This window comes from Thalia democratica, chromosome 6 (genome assembly GCF_965202585.1).
Source record: "Thalia democratica chromosome 6, ktThaDemo2.hap1.1, whole genome shotgun sequence".
NCBI classification, from domain to species: Eukaryota; Metazoa; Chordata; class Thaliacea; order Salpida; family Salpidae; genus Thalia; species Thalia democratica.
In genome coordinates this window covers 25,007,093-25,031,359 of record NC_139170.1, presented here as the reverse complement: position 1 = coordinate 25,031,359, position 24,267 = coordinate 25,007,093, and the positions used below count along the sequence as shown (strand labels likewise).

At 26.1% G+C, this 24,267-nt stretch overlaps 1 protein-coding gene across 2 annotated transcripts in view; it reads left to right on the top strand.

Annotated features, from left to right (window-relative positions):
- The window catches only part of LOC145837767 (uncharacterized), a 33,613-nt gene extending 27,389 nt beyond the window's left edge, over window positions 1-6,224 (top strand). For both annotated transcript variants that reach the window (XM_082945210.1, XM_082945209.1), the window contains 6 exons: window positions 93-225; window positions 3,438-3,637; window positions 3,835-3,941; window positions 4,058-4,285; window positions 4,369-4,457; window positions 4,513-6,224. In XM_082945210.1, coding sequence (XP_082801336.1) covers window positions 93-225; window positions 3,438-3,637; window positions 3,835-3,941; window positions 4,058-4,285; window positions 4,369-4,457; window positions 4,513-4,992 — 1,237 coding nt within the window. In that variant the 3' untranslated portion in view covers window positions 4,993-6,224. The remainder of the gene's footprint in view (window positions 1-92; window positions 226-3,437; window positions 3,638-3,834; window positions 3,942-4,057; window positions 4,286-4,368; window positions 4,458-4,512) is intronic.
- Window positions 6,225-24,267: the final 18,043 nt, after the last annotated feature.

Sequence of the window (24,267 nt, the reverse complement as noted above, 5' to 3'; positions counted from 1 at the left end):
TTTATGATTTTACTAATGTTAAGACTATTGGTTTAATACTACCATAGTAAATAAAGTTTTAGACTTATTTATTTTGAAAAATTAAATTTAAGGTTGAATAAGTCGTACAACAAGCTGAATTCTGATTACAACGAAACGCAAGAGGAAATTTCTAAAACTAAATCAGTCAATAACAAGCTAAAAATTCAACTTGCCAAACTATCTGCTGAAACTTCAAAAATAAAAGTTATTACACTAAGTTTTAATTTAATTTTTAGCACTTATTTTAAAACATGTGGTTAATAGTTTTTTAATTTATTTTTACAGTTATTTAAAAACTAATAGCACTAGTAATTTCAGTAATACTTGTACTACATATTATATTTTATTTCATTATTATATTATTTTTTTCAATTCAAATTTACTTCTTATTAATCTTACTTGTTCGAACTGAATATTTTTGTTTTATTCTCCTTAGTAATCAAAACAAATTTTGTTATACAAATATTTCAATTGAAACATAAGTATTTTGTGAATTTCATAATAAATGATTCATGTAAACATCTTTCAACTAAGACTTTTCACTACAATATCTTAGTATGAATAAATTGAAATAAAAAGGTATTAAAAACAAACGTTTTAACTTTTTTATAAATTATTAACTACATTTTGAATTTTAAATTAAACAAGAGCTAGTGCTAAAACAATATTACTGTTTACTGTTAGAATTATTATATTTAAAGTCATATTAGTGCGAACCAACGATAAAAGCTTACAAATTAAAAGATTATTTAGGAAAATACGCAGGAAAACGGTTACTATGAAACTACCAAGTATAAAGATTTAAAAATTCTAATATAATTAACAAACTCTTTATGTTTAGACAAACTGTAGTTTAACGATTGTATTCATAAACTTATAGAACATCTTTAAGGGAAACTAGACACTTCTGCGGGCCAATCGTTTTTAACGCTGTTGAAGTTCCGGCTTTTATAATAAGTTTCGATATTAAGTTACCTAGATAACCAACATAAAGAAAAGTGTTTTCAATTATTTTCAACTCATCTTCTAGGTAGCAGGAAGAACAAATTCTGGTGAAACGCTTTACTTTTAAAGCTCCTAACTTCTGTTTGACTAGACCAAAATATGTTCCTGGAACATGTAATGCTTTGAATTTAATTTTCAATGAATTTTAATTAAAAGTCCACCATTAACTGATCCCTAGACACAAAGATCCAGAAAGTTTAATGAATATTTACTTTCTTCTTCTTTTGTAATTTTTCGTTCTTAAGACCATACTTTGTTCTCCCTGCTATCTTTAAGACGAATTAAAAATACTTAAAAACACTTTTTAAGTTTTAGCTATTCAGGTAAACGAATATTGGAAGTAAAATAATATATAAGTTTATTTGTTTTTGAGGCAGTGATTAAGTGGGAAAATGTCTCAACGCTTTCACTTAAGAATTGGTCAGCATGTGACAAAATTCTCAAAAGCTTGATTAAAAATCTATTGGAAAAGCCTTTTTTTGTGATTTGCAAACACCTAATTGACAATCATGAGTGTTCCAGCAACATCAAGGAGGCAATTTTACATTTTAGTGCGAGCTGAAATATCTTTTCAGTTATATATTTTTGAAGCTTTTTGTATACATTTTAATGGAATCATTATACATTTTAATAACCCAGTTTATGTCAGCAGAAAAAGTTTTTTTTATCAGACAAGACTTTGCAAATATTTATATTAAATCGTTATATAAAATAATTTTCTTATATAATTTAAAGGTTAGTTTTACTAATGTATTTTGCTTTTCATTAATTCGTATTAGTATGATTTTAAATTGTAAATATACAAAATAGTATTAAACATTCAAATTTTACACATTAATAGTATGTCATATTATATGCTTATATTTTCTAAACGTTTTGCTTATAATGTATTTTAGTTTAATTTTATTCCTACCTAGGTAGTGTATTGAAAAGTATCTAAAATTAATAGTTTGCTATGCAAATTGTTCTGTTTGTTTTGTATAAACTTTTAACAATATTACTTTAAATTATAAAAAAAACGTAATCGTTTTTTTTTTGTACAACTCGTTACTTCATTTAAAGCATTTATTACAATATAGTTTAATAATGTTATTTAAAAATATTTTTTAGTAAAAGTAATTTTTTTGTTGTTAAAGTTGTACTTATTTTATACTTAACCGATCAAGTATTGTTTAAAAGTAAATACCTTCTGTACATGTTTCATTACAGTTTTTTAAAAGAGACTTAGTTGTCTAAAATTGTCACAAAAACATTGCAACTTGACCTAAATATATTGTGTAAGCTGCCACCTTGGTACGCACTTTTTAGTCGAAAACACTGTTTTAAAAATTTTTTTTTTTAATAAAAAACAACAACCTAAAAGTATTTATACAAAATTGATGTATTTTAAAACAAGTTATACTCTATTTAATTTAGATCAAGTAAAACTTAAGGAATTATAAAATAAGTTATTACGTTACAAGTTGTATATCAAATCTAATATTTAAAACAAACATGTTACAGTTTATTTGTTTAACGAAAATAACGAACAGTTTAATTTGAATTTGCATACTCCATGATTAAAACAAAAATTACTTGATGAAAAAAATAATTTAAAAAAGTTATACAAAATTTAGATATACGAAAATAAAAAAACAGTGCAACTAACAACTACATACCCAATGATTGAAACATAAAAGTAAAAGTGCATAATAATCTAAAATAAAACTTATATAAACAAAAATTATCAACAGTGCAACTTACATACCCCATTACTGCAACATAAATGTAAATAGCGTATAAAAAGTGATATTAACAAAAATTTTGGCCCACACCATATTATCCTTTAAATTTCTGTTTTCTACGTAGACAACCAACTAATTTGCAAAATATAGCAAAACAATAAGTTAACATGAGTAAAATTTTAAAACTCTAAACTAGTTTTTTGAATAAATACAATTTAATAAAAGCCTGATCAGTGCCTTCATAAATCTTTATTTATTTAAAATAATTAATTAATCATAAGTACTCCTTTGTAAGTTTAAAAGTTAAAAGGTAAAACAAAATAGATTTAACAACTTTCTAGGTTGAAAATAAACATACATACATAAATACTTACATGAAAAAATTATATAAAAAATACTCAAGATTTCTAATTTACTTTTAACAATTTCGTTTTGTTTTGGAGGATTTTACTATAATTGTCATTTGTAAACTTTAGTGGCCTTTAAAATGTTTGTATTGGGCTAAATGTAGGTAATAAAGCACCTAAAATTACTAGGTACGCACTGCCGGTTGGGTACTCACTTATGCGCTGTGTTTAAAGTGCGTAGCTAAAAGGCAGGTTTCAGTATTTAGTTATAAATTTTACCAAGCAATATTTTTAATTTACTCATACTTTACTAAGCACTTATTGTTACAACTTTATTCAGGGTCACAATCAGCAGCTAGACATAACTTCAGCAAAATTGAAGAATAAATGTCAAGTTCTTGAACAACTCAAACATAATTTAGAAGACGAAAACGAGCACTTGGTCGAGCAAGTAAGCAGATTAATGCAGCAGAATGAAGAACTTTTGTTGCAAATGTTAGAAAGCAAAGATCAAATTTACAATGAACAAAAGCAGTATACGTTAGTTACTTAATCAATGAATATTTTCGAACAAAATCTTTAACATTGATTAGTAAGTGTAGAATTTAATATTTATACATAACTTTCAAAGTTTGGTTTATGTCTTTTTCAAATGTGGATCTAAATACTAACATTGCCTTAAAGTTATGTTGGTAGATATTATTCAGTAGGTGATACTTCAATACATATAAATTTAGTGAACGAATGCAAGAAGTAAGAAAGCAGAAAGAAAAATTAGAAGAAAAAATTATGGATATATATAGAAGTCCCAATAACAATACGAGCAACAGTAAAAGAAAACAAGGTATTTTTTTGTTAAGTAAGCTTAATCTAAATACTATTAAGTTTGACTTTAATTTTTAAACCTTTCTTTTTTATGTAAACTGCTATATTTTTAAGTAAAACAGTTATTGAATTTAGGTTTGGGAGCAACAATTAAAAAAACCTTTGCAAACTTCGCATCAGCTTCAAACAAAAATGGGGACAAAAAGAAACTGACTTCGTCACTGCATAGTAATAACTCATCTTCCTTATCAAGAAGCCAGAATGAATCTGCTGTTTTGGAGACTAAAGATTCAATTAGCAACGATTCAGGATCACAACAAGGTTGGATATTCAACCATGACGTACAATTTGAGAGTATTTCAGGTAAGTGTACAATACTGAACAACCACAATTGTAGTATTGTAAAATATATTTAGTTTTTTCTATAACTTGATATTAATTTCCAGGAAGAAACACACCACTGACTAGCCTTCATCATCATTATCAAGCTGAACAAAATTTTTCCTCGATTAACAACGAAAATAACTTACCTCAGGTAAATAGATAACTTTATTTGGTCGGTTAGCAATTAAAACTTGCACATTATACAGAACAACCATAATCTGCTGAGGTTGAATCAGATGAGTCGCAATAATAACAACCGCAACAACACCATGCCTGAAAATCAACCCTTTAGTCCCCAAAATATTCAAAACTTTACACCAATCAATCACGATCTTTTTAGTCACCTAGTTTCTCCTATTCAAAAACCACCCGACGACGTTTCAATTGCAACCAGCTTCGGTGTGCAGCATAACGTTGCCAGGATTGATGTCCCTCCCAACAGTGATGACTCAATTAAAATTCCCCCGCCTTACGCCCGTCACATTGCCATGAAACGCCACGACGTTCCTCCACCTTCCACAATGACTTCATCATCTCACTCTTCCGCAGTTGTTAGCTCAGTTGCTAGAAAGGACATTCCTCCAGATAATAAACTGAAGCAACAGCAACAACTAACGTCTCATAATGATCCTCATCAGCAACAAAAAGATGAAGATGATTTGTGGTACGAATATGGATGTCTTTGAAAAAACTATTTTTAGCATAACAGTTAGACCTTTTTCTGTGAAATTGTATATATGTATCCTTGAAAATTAATACGTTTTTTTATGACAGTTAGAATAAAAACTCGTCATTTTTACAGTTTGCAGTATTCTGTATTTTTCCCAAAAACAGCCCAACTATAAGGTTTGTAACAATTAATTCGACTGACGAACTGTATTTTTTTCTACTTGTACCGTATATGTTAATTTTTTAACTTTTAACATATGTTTTTTAAAAGAGTACATCTAAAGGTGTTATTATCCATTCCTTAAAATTTGTTGTTTAACATTTCATAAATAAATATCAATATATATTCAGCTTCTGAATGGAGCTAAAGTTGCTAATTGTGTTTCATTATGGATTTTTTTAAGTTACAATTTGTCATTGACTTTATAGTGCTTATTTATTAAACGTTAGTAGTTGCACATTTTCTTTTTTAAACAACACATTCTCATATGTTATTCGTACCTCTATTTTTTAAATAAGTTTTTTGTCATAGAGCCAAATTTTTCTTTATTGTCAAATTTGTTGAAACTTTTAAAAATGAACATTTCTAAAAGTTTGAAATTTATTTTGTCAGTTTAGCATTTTGGTAAACTTTTGTAATATAAAATGTTAATTGAACTTTTAAATATTTTCTAAAATTTTTAGTTATGAAATGCATTAACCTTTTTGTAAAAATTAGTAAAAGTGATAAAATCTGTTAAAGTTGAAAACTTTAAGATAAATTCTTTGAATAAACATGTTCTACTTTATTTTATTTTTACAATTGTTAGTAGAACAGTGTAAGAAAAAAAAAAAGTTTAAATTTTTATTAAATACATAAATGTTCAATGGAATACTTTACTAAATTAAAGGCTCAAAAAATCACTGTTACTTCGCTTAAGTTTTCATTTGCAGTTACTACTACATATGTAGCAATATATCTGAAATTTTGAAGCTAGAAAATAATACTTAGTTAAGCATTAAAGTAGCCTTTTTAAACGTAGTAAACTAACAGAATGTTAATTTTTAAATCAAGTTTTAAAACTGTAATTTTTACAGTTATGGTGTATTATTTAATTAGTTTTACCTACCATTTAGACTTTTTTGTTGCCTTATTTTTTCTTTGCTAGTGCTAATGATTGGTTTGAAAATTGAGTGAATTTATGTATATTTTTATTTTATTATTATTTTTCTTTGTATAACTTAAAACAAAAGTGATACTTTTGTGACCTGTGAGCGTTTTATTTAATTAAATGTATTTGTATAACTGAAATCCTTGTGGTATATTATCAAAAAAGAAGTTGTCTTTTCTATATACTAATAATCAACACAGAATTAGTTAAATATTTTGTTTACTTTACTCAAAATTCTATCTTACAATTTCAGTAAATAAGTGATTTCAAAAAAACTATTTCATTTCAAAAACCAGAAAGTTATAGTGTAAAATTATAAAACATACTTTTTAGTTACTGATTTGTAGTATAAAAGTTATTAGATCTGTTATTCAAAAGCAATGTAAAATTATTAGTATTTTTTTTACTGGAAAGTTAAAAGACAATTTTTATTTAACTTATTTTAAAAAAACCTCTAGTAGAGTAACAAGGTTGGTGTAAGCGTTAAATAATTAAACATATTTTTTACAAAAGAAATTGATCAACTTCTAAGAATATTTTCAAATTAAGTAGTCTTTAAAAAAAAGACCGTTTTTGTACGCAAATACTTTATAAAACTGGCGGCTTTTTGCAGAACATTGAAGCTTTACAGAGTCATTTAGTATCTAAAGAATGCTGGTAGTCTACTATTTAGTCACATACCTTGCTTAAAAGTTACATATTTTTGTAGATATTTGTAAAGAAAAACTATGTCATTTTAGTTAAATGTTAACTAATTTTGCTCGACAAATTACACTAAAAAATATTTGTGTTGTGCACGATATAAAGGAAATTTTAATTAAGAATTTAAACTTTGAAAGAGAGGCATCTTAAAAAGTAAAATATTAATATTTGAAGTGAAATTGATATCATGGAACAACTAATCTTATAATATGTATTTATTGAAGGGCTGCATTTTTATTCTATATACTCATAGTCAGCATTATATCGTGATCTATCGAGGTTTCACGCAATAGAACACTACTTTAATTATCTTAGTGTAATATTTTTTCCTCATCTGGTTTTAATTTAAATATAAAATAATATATTTATGGATAATAAGTTTAAACTCATAGCTAACGATTGTTTGACTGAAAATTATAAACTCTAAGGGTACTATTAGTTAAAGCACGAGGATCACAAATTTTAAGAGCTGGTTGCCTGAAAATTATTTACTTATAAAAAGTAATGTAATTTTTTTTAAACAAATAAGCAATTTTTACTTTAAAAGGTTTGGCAGTATTATAAAGACAGTAAATGAAACAAATAGTTCTTATACTACTGAAACTAACAGCTAAGAACAGTTTATTTATCTATTTACTTTCTAAAAAGTCTAGTTTTGAATGATTTTTTGAGGGTGTCCTTAATGATAATAGAAAATAATTTTTTAAAACCTTTGTTATATTGTGTTTATCTGGAAACCGATCATTTCAAACTTGATAACTTTTTTACTTTTAAACTCGATCACAATTTAATCGATCATTTTAAACTCCATCTTTTTAAGCTTTTTTTTTATTAAATGATTTGTGTGTACTTTTTACCATTTTTCAAAAACTAAAATGTAAAGAAGTGGAACCCTATGCAGGGTTGCCACACACTCAGGGAACTCAGGGAATTTTCAAACTGTAGAAAATCTCAGGGAAACTCAGGGAATTTTGGCATTTTTCTTTTAACTCAGGGAAACTCAGGGAAGTTTTGATTTTTTCTCTAAATTTCAGGGAAGTTTTTGAAAATCTCAGGGAAATTTTTTTCTAGATCTAGAATGAGGTTTAGTTAATCCAGTTTAATATTTTGTTCAAAAGTAGTAATTTTTATTATTTAAGTGGTTATTTAGAATTTTTTTAGCCTTGCGGCTAGTTCTTCAATATTCTTAGTATTAACATTGTAGTTTTTTTAAATTTTAAATTTATATTTACTTAAGTAAAATCAAACAGTTTAGAGAAATGAAAGTTGTTGTTAACTGTTCATTGAAAAGTTCTAATAAACTTTTTATTTTTAGTTACTTATGTAGTTTAAAAAACACTATGTTTACTATTAGTTCTTATTTTTTAAATAATAAAGTTATTTGTTATATGTTTACAACTACTTGTTTTCAGTAAAAAAAATTAAAATGAATACAGATTAGTGTTGTATTACTTTTGTTAAAAAAATAGAGGTTAAATTTTTGTTTATAAAAAATAATTTATTTCAAAAGTAGTAGCAGTAATGGTAATTAATTTTTTAGTGTGAATGTTTTAATATACTTTACAACTTTTTTGCAGATTTAATTTAAAAGCTTTTTTAAATATTATGAGTAAAGTACAGTTTAAAACCTTGTTTAAAAAAAGTTGGCTTAACCATGAAGACTTCAAAGATTGGTTACTTGAGGATGTAGACAAAGAGTAGTTTAAATGTAAGTGGTGTGGTGATGATACACCAATGGCCTTATCCAACATGGGTATAAGGGCATTGAAATCGCACAGTATGTCGAAAAAACATCTTAAATTGAAAGCCTCTAAGAGTAAAAATAATGCAATTACTTCTTATTTTGGTGGGGCTAATAGTTCAACTAATATATCAGCTGCAACTTCTTCAACAGCTGCTGAAATTTATTGGGCTCTCAAGTGTACCAAAGAAAACTGGTCAGGAAACTCTTGTTAGGTATTAAGTTGTACTTTGATATGAGATATTTCTTTAGCTATTTCTTTAAACTTTCTTTTTGCAGGTTTTTTACAATAATGTTAAGCTTTTAAGTTTTATTTACTGCATTCAGAACAGTTGCTAGGAAAGACATACAAGTCATAATGAAGTTATTATGTATGCATTTAAGTGAGTTCTTCATGTGAAATTATTATTATAGTATAATTAAATTTTGTCAATTAAAATGTCAAACAAATTAAACTTTATTCTTTTATGTAGAAAGTTAACTAACAAGTTTACACAAAGTTGTGCAAAAATTTAGTTTTTAATTTTTAATTGGTTTAAACCTTTTAAGATTGAGTTTTTGAAAACAGTTTTTTTCATAAATTTAATGCAGAAGCATACACATACAACCTTCCTTTTATTATTAAAGAAGAAAAATGAGAATGAGGTATTAATAATTTGTGTTAGAAGAGAAAAATTTTTTTTTAAGATTTGAAAAATACTCAGGGAAACTCAGGGAATTTTAAGGTTACTCAGGGAAATTTTTGGTCACTCAGGGAAGATTTTTGGCTCAAAGAGTGGCAACCCTGCCTATGTTTTCGATATACAATTTTTGAAAATCGTGGTGTTTTGAAGTAGATTTCTGTACGCTGCTTAGCATAATATTTTAAAAGCTGTTGTTCTTATAGTTCACATAAAACTAACAACGTCATTTTAATTACTCAACCACGACATTACTAGAGTGAAATTTCATTTTTTGAATTTAATTTGCAAATTTATTAAAAGTATAGTTAGCTTTATTTTTAATAACACTTTAATACTACAATGTTAAAATCGTTAACTTTTTAAAATTAATTTATAACTAAAACAAAAAAAAATCATTAAGTAGGTATTTATAAAACTTAAAACCCAACGTTGAAAACAAAAATCAAAGCGGCACATTAGTAATGTCAATAATTTGTTTATAGTTAAAATGTAATTATCTTTAATTAAACTATAAATATGAAAATGTGAAATTTAAACATTAGGTTAAGATTTAAAATCGTAGCTATATTCACTGTAAAAAAAATTGTCCGTAGAATTTTTTGAAAAACACACACTCATTATATTAAAACAACAACATTCAATTTACTTGAGAGGAAAATAATCAAGTTTTAAAATCTAGAAAAGTAAATCTTTAAAAGTTTTATCCTCAAATATAAGTTTATTAAACAGTAATAAAAATCGAAGCTGAAAAATATTGATTAATAGACATAGTATAGAAAGATCTTTCAGTCATCGAGTAGCACACCTTTAGTTTATTTGTTTTGAGCTATAAAATAGAGAAAAAAATAAAGGTATTTTATATCAATACAAACTTATATTTTTATGAAAATAACGTGTATAAGAAGAAAAACATACATGTATAAAAGAACATATCTATTATAATACCTAATTATTAAACAAAGTAAATGCAAATGTTTTCCATTTTGTACAAAAGTAATGCACAGTAATTAACTAAAGTGTCATTTCTTTATAGCTTAGATATTATTTTTCAATATTTTTTATACCTAAATTTCTTTTATAGATTTTTTATTTGTAAGTGTTACATTTTAGGTAGAAACATTTAGCATAACATAGTAATAAGAAATAATGTTTATTTGATTTTAGTTTTGACACACTTTAATTCTTTAAAAGTTTTCTTTGCACTTTAAATTAATTTCTATGCACACCAACTTAAAAAGATGCTCATATTTTAAACCACTTTTTATTTAATACTTTAGTTAGTTAAAGTTTAGTTTATGCGTAATTTTCTACATGTAATATCTAAATGTACATGTAATATCTAAATTGTACACACACATTTAAAACAATATATATTTTTGTTAGGTATACATTTTAATTTTTCAAACATTTTTTTTTGTCAAACTTAGTTAATTTTTATGCCTTGCATATCAATACACACAACTGCTGTTTTTTGAAGCTACCTATTTAACATAAACTAGATTTAGGGATGGTAAGTTTATTAAGTTTGTACATTGTTAATCAAAATAGTTCAAGTTCAAGCAAATAAACAACTAAAAATTGCCAAACACTCAGACTATCACTATTTGAAGACTTAAAATCTCAGGCCAACTAAGTCACTTTTTAAGTTTTTGGCTATAATTGCTTTTTGTATACAAAAATATCAGGAATGTTTTTGTTGACTCAGGCTGGCTTCTTTGCTTGAAAAAGTGCAGATTAAACTTATGGTGTATGTTTTGCTCAATCAACAGTGTTAGTTTGAGCTATAATGTATATTAAACTTTAAGTCTTGCAGCTAATAAAATTCAAAATTATATTTATATTGTTGTGTACATTTAAGTGTGAACAATCAGCCAAAAAACTTGAATCCAGGAAAAGTTTTGAATTTGAAAATTTGTGCTTAATAATTCTGAAAAAAAACTTTAATTTAAGATTTTTTGAAAAACCTGGAATTTCAAACAATTTTTACATGTAAAGAAATAAAATTTCGATTTGACACAAAAAACTTACCAAATAAATATCTTTTTATTATAAAATATATAAAAGTAGCTTAACAGTATTTTCTAATATTGATATATTTGTTAAGACATTTTATTCAACTTGAATTAAACTTTATACTAAAAATAAAAGAAGGAATTGTAGTTCCAAAAACTTTGTTTTGGCATTGCACCTTTACTTGTAAAATTTTACCGTTTGTTGTGCATCGCTTTGAAACTAAACCAAGAAACTCTTCTAAAATGTCAAAGTTAGTAAAAACATCTCTAATAAAAATTCTCAGATGAGCAATAGTTTTTTTTTATAAGTAGTCTCATGTTAACAGATTGATTAAAGTACTAATTTGATTTATGCGGCTATAACCTTAACGCATTTCCTAAACATGACTTCTAGTTGTCATTGAAGAAATAAACAAAAGCTTTTCGTTACCGCCAACATAAGTTCTTTAGAAAAGTTTTTAATTATAAACAGCATCTCATTTTAAGTAATAAGTTTTGCTACTTTATACCTTGCCTTTACAATTTTTCTGATCATTCTGTATTTACTGAAGATAATCATGTGCTTTGTTGGAGAACTGACTTTGGTGTTTTTTTTCTTATCGTTTCTCGCAATAACTCCTAACAAAGTTTTTTTATTCTTGTAGCTCGTCTTATATTTTACAATTACTATTTTTAAATGCAATATTCTTATTTCAGATAAAGAATTGCTAAAATGCTTAATAAAAAATAAGTTTTTCTACTTCGCTAATGACTCAATAGAATTTTATACTTTTGTTAAATTTGTTTAAGAATCTTAATTTTCCATTCCAGCTGACTTTTATATTTTTGGCATGTAATTTATATACTATTAATAACCTTCGTTATTTCTTTATGTTGTGAACTTTATTTTAACTTGGTTGCTACACAAACAGGCTATTTTAAAAGTTGAAAACTCAGGTGTGTGTGAAACTTTTATTTCAAACACTTTAAAGAAATCTTTCAATTCTCAGAATAATTTTTATGACTGTAGTGTAGTTTACTAATTGTAATTTTTTCTTGTTTTCTTAAATTTTGTGTACTTTTTGATAATGATGATATTTTAACTAGGTACTTAAGCTTGATTAACAACTATTTTTTAGCTTTTTCAACTTTTAATAAACTTAGGCTGGTTTGATACAACTCAGACATTTTTGCTTTTTAAGTGGCAACCATGTAAAATACTAATTACTAATAAGATATTTTATTAAAATTTTCGAGAATAAATTATATTAAAGAGTTTGTTTTAGCTTTCTGGAATACAAACAGGTATTAATTTTATTAAGTCAACTAATTAATAAATTTTTTTATGAGTTTAAATTATTTAACACGCAAAAACTTTTTTTAAGTAAATATTCTTAGAAATATGAAAAAACGGTTGATAATATAACAAATGTATAAAAGTAACCCATAAATTGTCTTTAAAGTTAGGTTTTTATAGATAGTTAGGTTGTAAGTAAAAATACAAAAGTATTAAGTTTAACTTATTAAGTGCTTATAAAAATACATAGTTAATTAACACTAAAGTATATTAGCCAATGTAAATTCTATTCTAATAGATATTAATTTAAATAGGCATTCCATGTATAGCTAAAAGTCATTTAAAATAATAAGGTGAAAAAAAGTAAAACCTTTCTTTAATTGTGACTAAAACTAAAACCAAAATATTATTCAAATGTCACTAAAACTAAAACTGCTGCCCGCGAAGACTTTGGAAACTTGAAATTTGGCCCGCGACCACCAACTGCCTGCCGACCCCTGGTTTAGAGGCTTTAATTATTAACATTTCTTAAGAACTAGTGACAGTTCTGGAATGGTTTCGACACTACTATATTGAAGGTTAAATACATTTAAATGTTTGTGTTAATGTTTAGTACACTTTAATTTATTGCCTATTTAAATTTGTTTTTTAATTTGTTAGAATAAAATTGTAAATATTAAAATTGAATATTCTATTTGTTAATGTTTGATTGGTACATTTATTTAAAATTTAAGCGTAAATTTTTGAATTTAAATTATGAGTTTATATTTTGAAATGTACATAAACTTTAGGTTAAAAAAAATTAAACTTAAAGGTGCTAGAGGTGAGCCATCGTTTCCAATTCCTTTGTGGAGTCAGTACGAACGAGTGTTTACAAAAAGTGATCGAACGAACAATATTGCGGAAGCAGCGCATCGAGCTTTGTACGCAGTATTAAATGGAAACCATCCCAATCTGTGGAGTTTTATAAATATTCTGAAAACGACTCGGGATATGGGACTAGAACACCTTCTGGCAGAAATAAAACCAGATCCCAAAAGAATAAGGTTCAGGCAAGCAGATGAGCGTCTGTTTTATCTGGTGTCAAGTTTTAATGAAAATAATAATATACTTGAATACCTACGCGGTATTCAATACAATTTTGATATAGATTAAACGTATATATTTGTAAATTTCGTTTGTGTTCGTTTTTATAATAAAATTTAATGCTATGCATAAATTTTTTATTATTATTTTACATAAATAAAGTTATTTTAACCATGTCAGCCAAGCAAAGTAATTTAAAAAAATGTAAGTAAAGCATTACTATTTTATTAACAGAAGTAAAAAGAATACAGTATAAGAACAATTTTATAATTAAGATTTTTAAAACTAGTTACAATTTCATTTACCAACTTCTTGTTTTTCAGTACTTATTTTGTTATTAAGTATAGTTTTTCTTAAAAAATACAGGCCACTAAAGATATTTTCTAACGTTTTGCTACCTACAAATGATTTTTCTAAGTATAATTCGAAAAGACTGCCAAACTTTGTCTTACAATTTACTCCTTACTTAGATAATATTTTTATCAAAAATAATTTTGGAAGACACACTCTTTCTTGAAATCACACTTTAAAGTGCCTAAATCGCATAATTAACAGCATGCTGGTTATATAAATTTAATTTTAAACGTTTTATCAAATACAAACTTTACACGTATTTGATTAAGTTACTTAAAACTATCGATGGCGCTTAAGTGTCACTCCGTGCTTAAGTAACATTTTGTGCAAAAGAATCAATCAGTTATAAAGTTACACTCCGTGCTAAAGTGACACTCCGTGCTAAAGTGTCACACCGTGCTAAAGTGACACCGTGCTAAAGTGACACTCCGTGCTAAAGTGACGCCGTGCTAAAGTGTCACCCCGTGCTAAAGTGTCACCCCGTGCTAAAGTGTTACCCCGTGCTTAAGTGACGCCGTGCTAAAGTGTCACCCCGTGCTAAAGTGACGCTGTGCTTTTCTGACACCTACCCCTTATTTCACTCCTAATGCTCAAAAACCTGAAAAGAAGTATAAAACTTTTTGTTTAAATACTTGTGATTTATTTACACGTACAATTTATAACAATAAATAAAACTAGTTCTTTAACTAATTAGTTAAGAGTTTGTGAGTACTAATTTTATACTAAAATACACTTTAAAAACAAAATATAAAATTTTTAATATATTTGTTGACCTTTTTTATAAGTTCGTGTTAATAAAACGATAAAAAGTTTAAAATAGTTGAGTGTAATATTATCAAGTATAAATTATCGCAAGTTAGAAATTATAGTAAACCGTGTTTTTAAGCTTTGTGCTATTGATGATCTATCTACTATATATTAATAGTATAATTTATATTTTACATAAATTTCAGTTATACATCTCAAAATACATTAAAGCGTTAAAGTAAAAATTCAACAACTTGAAATCGTCATACTATGTTTTCAATTTAATTAATTTTTTATTAACAGTTATCATTTTAACTACTTGCTAAGGACAGCTTTAAAAATCTTCAGGCAAAAAAATAAATTAAAAACTTTCTAGGTTTTTTTAAACATATATATTTTCTAATGTTAGTAAATGATAAGGAAAAAAAAATTCAAAAGAGGCTTTTTTGTAAATTTGTTTACTATTGGTCTCGATGCTGTAACATTATACTCAGAAGGTTTTGAAAGCTGTTATTGTGACCCATACTCCATCAGGTCGTATGAGTTAGTATAATTGGAGCGTTTAAAAGCTTTAATACTAAAAGTAACATTAATTATTAAAAAAGTTACTAGCTGTCAAGGAACGTAGAGGTAGCTCATAACTTACGACTTGCAGTTATGATCAAAAAAGTCTTTCATAATCAAATATTATGTGCTATATGTATACAAGTAACTACTAAATACGACATGCTGTCGTCTACACTCTACATAATTGGGACTTTATTTCAATCATGGATTGAAAACAAAACGCATTGAAAAATAGGTGTAATCATCAGCATAAGTTTTTGCAAAAAAAATTATGACATTCGTTTTTGTTAGCAGTGTTGGGTAAAAATACAATCTCATTAAACCAAATAGCTAATAGTACAAAAAGTAAGTTTATAAAGATATTCAAAAAAACATTTTGGTATAAAGACCTGGGGGCTGGGTGTGCTGAAAGACCTCTTGGTCATTGAGCGCTTACCCAACCAGACTTGGTAAGAAAAAAGTTTAAGCTCTGTGTTAAGTGTTAAAAACTTAGGATTTAAATTATTACTTAATTATATTAAGTCCTACTACAAAGGATTTTTTAACACTTTACAAAGTGTTTTTTACCAAGTCTGCACCCAACTTAAATCAAAATTATAATAAGCTAAAAAAGAAAGAAACTTTATGGTCAAAATTTAAGTGAAAAGGACAAATTTATGAAAAATAAGGATGTAAAAATTTACAAATTAAAAAAAAATATCCAGAGGAAAAATTGTATCTGAAGTTAAAAACACATAAAATATATACTAAATTATATGTTAAAAGGTTCACTTTTAGTCTGAAATGTTTTTAATTTTATATTTACCAATACTATTGATTCAATAGTATCAAAAAAAAAAAAGTCTAGCCCTTAGTTAATTAAAATAAAAATCAAGATAAAGCTGTAACCTTAAAAAAATTAATGCTTAAATTAGAATAAAAATAAAAATAAAACACATTTTAACGCATCCTTTTTTTAAACTATCAATGTTTATAGTTTAAAGATATTTGTGTTCAATGTTTTTAGTTTATTTACATAAGTATCTAAATCTAAGAGTTTAACTACAACCAAAAATTAATGTAAACGAGTACAGAGAACACTTTTGATAGTAAAATAATTTTATTTGAAAGTAAAAAACATAACAATAATAAAACAAGTCAACCTATTATCAAATTCATATTTTATTAGTAATTTAAGCTTAGCTTTTTTTTTTTGACAAAATATGTATAGAGTTTGGTACGTTTATTTACACAAATTGAATTTAGATTAGACTGTTTAATGAAATTATTTATTGTTACGTATTGTTATTAATTATACGTTTATCAGTCCTGGAGCATCCGTTTGTTGATACTGTTAAAAAAGAGAGAAAGACATTATAGTTAAAAATATTTAGAGCTTAATTTGAAATTCTAATTAAATAGCTATGAGAAAAAAGTATGAAACATTTGTATGAAATTTTTGATCAAAATACTACCAAACTTCTTTGGCAAGAAAATTTTTTAAGTTGAACAATAAATAATTGAATATAAATTATGCAATCAGCCAAAACTAGCTATGCATGTTGAGCTAAAATAGATAATCTTTTACAAAATACACTACACTAAATTCAAAAATAAACATTCTTTAGCAGTCTGGGTTGTAGCTGTTTATTATATAGATTGTTAGTAAATTTGAATACTTATTTGTTTAGTTCAATGAATGTTTAGTTATTGAAAATGGTGTAATAGTTATACTTTTTGTCAAATGTGCTAATTATCTATAGTAATTATTATAAATTAATGGTATTAGTTGTTTCAAATTTTATGATGATCCTTTTGTTTTTTAGGTGAACACACTTTTCAATTTAAAACTTTTTTTCACAAACATTATTCAGTTTATATGAAATTTATTTACCATAGTTTATTGAATACCAAAAAAAAACACTCAAAGTATTTGGTCGTAGGACTTGGTGCACAAAGAACATTTTGGTTATTGAGTTGCACACCACGGATACCTTTTAATGTCATGTCCAGGACATATGTGGCTTAAAAATGTTTTATATCTAGTTTATAATAATGTAACAAAAAAGGCTTACAACACAACTATGCTTAAAACTGTATTTATATATTTAAAAAAGATTTTTTAGGATACTAGGTTGCTACTTTAATAACTAGGTGTATTGAGTTTTTTATTTTACTAGATTATATAATTTCAGAAGATAAAGACCCTGAAAAAAGGTGTTAGAACACTATATAGACTTTCATATTTATTTAATTGTTTATATGTGAGCTTTATTGATCACTTTAAATTTTTATGTACTTGAGACAAGTTTTTAACAAATGTAAGTATGAATTTTTTTTAGATCAAAACTGAACTATTTACATACCATTAATAATTCTAAAAAAATATTAAATTCTTTTTAATTTTATGTTTTGAATTTTTACTTCCTTTAAAGCACATATACTAAATGTATATTGACACTATTTAAAAATAAGTTTTGTTTTTACAATTTAATTCTTTTAATGACATTATCACTTCTTTATTTTTATTTAATGATGATTTGTTTTTTACATTTTTGTTTTTGATCATTAAAAAGGGCAACAAGAAAAATATTGCTGTAAATGATGTTTCTATAGTTAGCTGAATATTTGCATCCTTATATTCATATTTATATCCTAGGGCACCAAACCTTAAATTGAGGTTGTATAGTTTTAATACTTTATATATGTGTTCTTGTAAGTTGTCTGAACCTAAACTACTAATTAAAATTTTCAAAAAAGCATTTCTGACGTCATAATCAACACTTGAAGACAAAAAACCCGTCAAAACCGTCTAGTTACGTATACCCTAGGGCACCAAACCTTAAATTGAGGTTGTATAGTTTTAATACTTCATATATGTGTTCTTGTAAGTCGTCTAAACCTTAACTTGAAATTAAAATTAAAAAAAAAAAACATTTCTGACGTCATAATTGACACTTGAAGACAAAAAACCCGTAAAAACCGTCTAGTTACCTATACCCTAGGGCACCAAACCTTAAATTGAGGTTGTATAGTTTGAATACTTCATATATGTGTTCTTGTAAGTTGTCTAAACCTTAACTTGAAATTAAAATTAAAAAAAAAACATTTCTGACGTCATAATCTACACTTGAAGACAAAAAACCGTAAAAACCGTCTAGTTACCTATACCCTAGGGCACCAAACCTTAAATTGAGGTTGTATAGTTTTAATACTTTATATTTGTGTTCTTGTAAGTCGTCTAAACCTTAACTTGAAATTAAAAAAAAAAAAAACATTTCTGACGTCATAATCAACACTTGAAGACAAAAAACCTGTAAAAACCGTCTAGTTACGTATACCCTAGGGCACCAAACCTTAAAAAACATTTCTGACGTCATAATTGACACTTGAAGACAAAAAACCGTAAAAACCGTCTAGTTACGTATACCCTGAATTTAAGGTTAGGTGCCTTAGGTACGTTTCGCATGAGTACTTATGCTACTAAAATATCCTAATAATTTGCAAGCTACATTCTAATACACGCATGTGACAATTGGGACTATAATCGATATTAAACTTTATTTAAACTACTTAAAACATTTACCAATACGATTCTTATGCTTTTTAGTAACTGATCATTGCGTTTGTTAAAAAAAACAATTTAAACATACTTTTTTAAGACCTCAAAGTTAGATTTAAGTTTTTCATAAATTTTATAATCAAAAGTACACTAGTGTGACGATTAGACTATAATCAAAATAAACTTTATCAAACTAACTAAAACTTATATCAATACGTTTCTTAGACTTTGTAGTTAGTGAACATTGCGTTTGTTTTTAAATAAAGTATTTGAAATATAATTTTTTAAGACCTCAAAGTTCGACTAAATATTTTCAAAACTTTTCTAAAGGAAAGTACACTAGTGTGACGATTGGACTATAATCAATAATAAACTTGCAGAATTATAATACTTTAACATGTCAGTCAAATTTGAACTAAAGACTGCTTGCAGTCTTAGTTTTGAAAGTACAAAATCATTAAATGCTTCTGGAGATAATTACCAGGTATTTATTTTTGTATTGTTTAAAAAAGTTATAAGTATACTTTGTAGTTGTAAGTTTGTATGTATTTATTTAAATTGATTTAAATAATATAAAAAATAAAGTTTTTTTGCGTAATTGACAAAATGTAATAAGTAAATTTTTGAGTTTTATTTTCAAATCAAAATATAATTTTTTGTATTAAAAAAAAAAATTAATTCTAGGCTGAACAGCAGGTAAAGTATTATAACTCACCTGTTGGGGGTGATGTTGCCATTACAGATGGATCTAAACTCTACATTGTCACGCGTGAAAACTCAAAAGGTATTAAAATTGTTTATTGGATTTATATTTTTAGAACAACTTTTTTTTTCTAATCATAATCTATTGTTAAATTTACTCATTGGTTTTATAGCATTATATGAAATACATTTTAACGCAGGTAAGTTTGAAAAAGTGAAATGTATAAAGCAATCTTTGTATTATTACAACCAGTATTTTACATGTGTTGCCATTTGTTGTTGAATACACTTCTTTATTACCTAATTTATATATTCCAAAAAATTAGCTAGGTATAGTTTAAAGCTTACAAACTACTTTTGCTTTAGTTAAGTTAAACCTAAACATTGTCCATTTTATTTTTCTACTTATAAAATATTTCTAATCTCAATTATAGCAGACAAGGTTAGTTTATATATTTTTTAAACATGGCTGCAACCAAATCAAAAAATGTCAATAGAACTAATAGTAATAATATTTGTATTTTTAAGTATAAAAAGTAAAAATAGTGTTTTTGTATAACTAGTCTTGATTTCTACAAATTTCGAGTTTTTTTCATTGTGTTGGTGTGATGAATCAAATGACTTTTCGTAACTCAATATAAAAAACATAATGTGAAAAAATAAAACAAGTATATACAGGGTTGCCACTTTACCTGTAAACCTGGAAAAACCTGAAATTTGACAATTTAGGCTAAAATAACCTGGAAAAACCTGGAATTTTTAATAGTTTTAACATTTTAAGTTGATTTTTACAAGTTGATCTTATTTTATACAGTTTTACCTGAGCTATCAGACAATTTTAACCGCTTGAAAAAATTCAAAGTATTTTTTGAGATATGAGAGATCAAAGTCGGTGACCTCAATAGATTCCTAATGGAAGGCGCAAACTAAAAACACAAAAAAAGACTATTTCACTAAAAATAAATTTCCTTCTTCATTTTTTAGCAATCTTCTTAGAAATAATATTTTTCATAGAAAAAGTATTATTAAATTTTAAAAAGATTGAATGCAGGAATTTTTTTACTTGAAAAAAATAAAATTTTTAATAAAAAAAAACCACCTGTTTTTTTTTATCTAAAATTTATATTTTTATATATTTTTAAAATTCTAATATTCAAAGTTTTAAAAACTATAAAAGGAATGTTTCCTGAAAGTTTGAGGTCTCTAGCTCAAAAAATGAAGAAGGACAATTTTCCAGTGTATTTTGTATCTCTTACATATAAGATTAACAAGTAGTTGTTTATTTAACTAAAAAAAAACAATATTATTTTTTTAATACTTTGTTATAAAATATTTTACTTTTCTAAAACAAGAAAAACTTTTGAAAATAAATTAATTTTTAAAACTGTTTTTAGTAGAAGCATGTCAACTTTATTTTTTGTTATTGACTTATCAATTTGATTTTAAACCCAACAATTTAAATTCTGACAATTTAATTTCTGACAATTCAAGTTCTGACAATTCAATACTTAAGATAATTCATATTAGGACATTTCAAATTCCAACAAGTCAAACTGCGAAAATATACATTCTGAAAATTAAATATAACAATATGAAGTAAAAGTACAAGATTATTAATTTTTAAACAAGTATTGCCTGGATGATTCTATCAAAGTTTCGACAGCCTTAATTTTTTTCCTATTAGTATTGGCTCAAAGGACAAGTTTTGACACAAAAATAAATACAAAAGTTGTTGGGAGTAAAATGATGTTTAATATATAGTTGAATAATAATAACTAATTTTTATTGTAAGGCATCTTCATATTTGTTGTTTTTTCAGCAATGTGTGCTTGGACTAGTTCAATTTTTAAAACACAACATGCTTAACTGGTTTAGACGTATCTATTCTGATACTTTTGTTATGCTCAGATAAAAAATTTCATAATTTAGTGTAGGGATGTACACTTTATAGAGTTTAAGAAAAATACTTTAAAGATACTCTAAAAAAGTTTTTAGCATCCTCTAAACCTTATTGGTCTTTTAGTTAAAACCTTTTTATATGTTGTTTTGCATATTATTAAAAACAATATGTTTTACTCCTATTGTAAATTGAAAAAGATCTTTAGTTGTTAAATATATGGGTAAAAAGAGTTTAAGCTAATAAATGAAAGATATTGTAAATCAAAATTATTATATATTGTTTTTTGAATTATAAAAGTAAAGCACTCAAAAAGTTTAGTCAAAGGATCTGGAGTACAAAAAAAAACTATCAATTATTTAGCTGTTTACCACATACTTTTGCAATCTATTAGAAGCTAATAAAAATTAATCTCTAAAACCTAAAGAATAAAACCTCAAACAATAAAAAAAAGAAAATAATTAACTAATAAACATATTTAATTAGAAAGTTGTAATTTAAATGTACTCGAAAACTTGTCTAATATCATAAAAATAAAAATAGAGTCTAAGCCTAAAAGTTTGAGAAAAAAAGTAAAACAAAAGTATACAAAACTAAATCAAATACAAAAAGCTGGAAATCTAATGAGTTAAAGTTTAATTTTTATTATTTATAATACTTGAGATATAAATTAAACCATAGAAGTATACAGTTGTTAGTTATTATTGATGTTACTAAAAAGTACAAAATGTTAATGCTCAATTAGGCTTAATAAAAAAATCCTTATAAGACTAAACTTAAATGAGAATTCAAAAATATAACATATAAGCACTATGAGCTCAGGCCTTAGTCCTATCACCGTGACTCTGTCCTTAACTTCTTGGTAGTATCTACATTGGGTATATAAGACTATCAAATCATTAATTGTAATCAGTTTAATACATATATATATATATATATATATATAAAATAAGGTTAATGTTTAAACTTAAACACTTTCAACTGAGCCCACTTGAAGGGCTTTTAAATAATTTTTTGAAATGGCGATTTTAAAAATTCTGGAACATATGTTTCACAAAGCTTTAATTTTTCATAAAGCTTTGATCATCAGCCAGTTAAATTCAAAACAAAAAGCACTGTACCAAACAAAGATACAAAAGTTATGCAAAAAAACAAAAAACAGTATGACTTAATATTGTACATTACAAATATTCAGTACAAAAATCGATCTACCTTCTAACTAATCAAACAACTAAAATTAACGAAAACAACAGTTAATTGACTATAAAATGCTTCAAAATTTGTTGTGTTTTAAAAGAAGCTTTTTTATATGTCGACAAGACAATATAAATTCGCTCCTCTTATTTAAACAACCTTCCTTTTTTAACGCATACATAACGGCTGTTGATTCTTTTAAGCACAGCCTACAAACAGGGTTGTTACCATCTGCTATTGGCTGTGCTCTTTTTATCACCTCCCAAGTTAATTTAAAATCAATGTTTTTGCGCTTAAGGCCGCAAACATACTTTGAAAGCTCAGTTTCATTTTCGTATACACCACCTTTAAAGGATTTTTTATGGTTGGCATACCGAAATCTGAATTGAGTGGAGCATAAGCCGATGTAGAACTTCTTTTCAAGGTCAGAGTTAACTGTTGCCTTGTAAATAATGTTCTCTGACCGGCAATTGCCCCCCTTCAAATTGTATTTACAGCCACCGGCGCAATTACACTGATTTTTGATCGAATTACTTTTGTTTAAAATCCTTTGATTATGTGACTTGATTAATCTCTCCAAATTCGCCATACATGAATAACTGATTCGCATATTATGTTTGTTAAATATCTTTGATAATGGGTTATTTTTGTTGAAATGTTTTTTTACTAGATTTATAAATTCTCTGCCGATGTTTGTTTTAACTGAAGTACAGAATGGGGGATTATACCAAATTATATTTCGTTTTCTTTTACTTTTATTGGTCGTTTTGTTTTTTTGCTCCGTTGTTTCAAAATTAAGTTTATCATTGTAACCGCATTTTTTCATTATTAGTTTGTAATCTTGTTTTGTCTTTAACAAGTTTTCTTCGTTGCTTGATCTTTTATTTAAACGTTAAAATTATTTTGGTATTTGGTTTATAATATTTTTTGGGTGGCTAGAATATTTATTTATATACATAATTTTTGCGTCTGCTTTTTATAAGGCATATAGGAGAGATCATGCAAGTTGAGCTTAACATCCAGGTAGTCAGTCGTCAACATTGGTGATTCAATAGTGACTCTTAACCCCATAGACTTGAAGAAGGCGTGTGTTTGCTTTTTTAGCCTTTCAACTATAAAGCCAGAAGAATTGGGCAGTACAGCTAGACCATCGTCCCTGTACAACCCAACTCTTTCTAAACCAAAGATATTCTTCAACCCATCTAACAAAAAAAGACCTACTAATTCACATAACTCTGCACCCATGAACGATCCCTGCGCTACATCAAAAAGAGAGCTGGTGTTATTTGCTCTCTTCTTTTGCCACAGGTTTCCTTGTTTGTAGGCTGTGCTTAAAAGAATCAACAGCCGTTATGTATGCGTTAAAAAAGGAAGGTTGTTTAAATAAGAGGAGCGAATTTATATCGTCTTGACGACATATAAAAAAGCTTCTCTTAAAACACAACAAATTTTGAAGCATTTTATAGTCAATTAACTGTTGTTTTCGTTAATTTTAGTTGTTTGATTAGTTAGAAGGTAGATCGATTTTTGTACTGAATATTTGTAATGTACAATATTACGTCATACTGTTTTTTGTTTTTTTGCATAACTTTTGTATCTTTGTTTGGTACAGTGCTTTTTGTTTTGAATTTAACTGGCT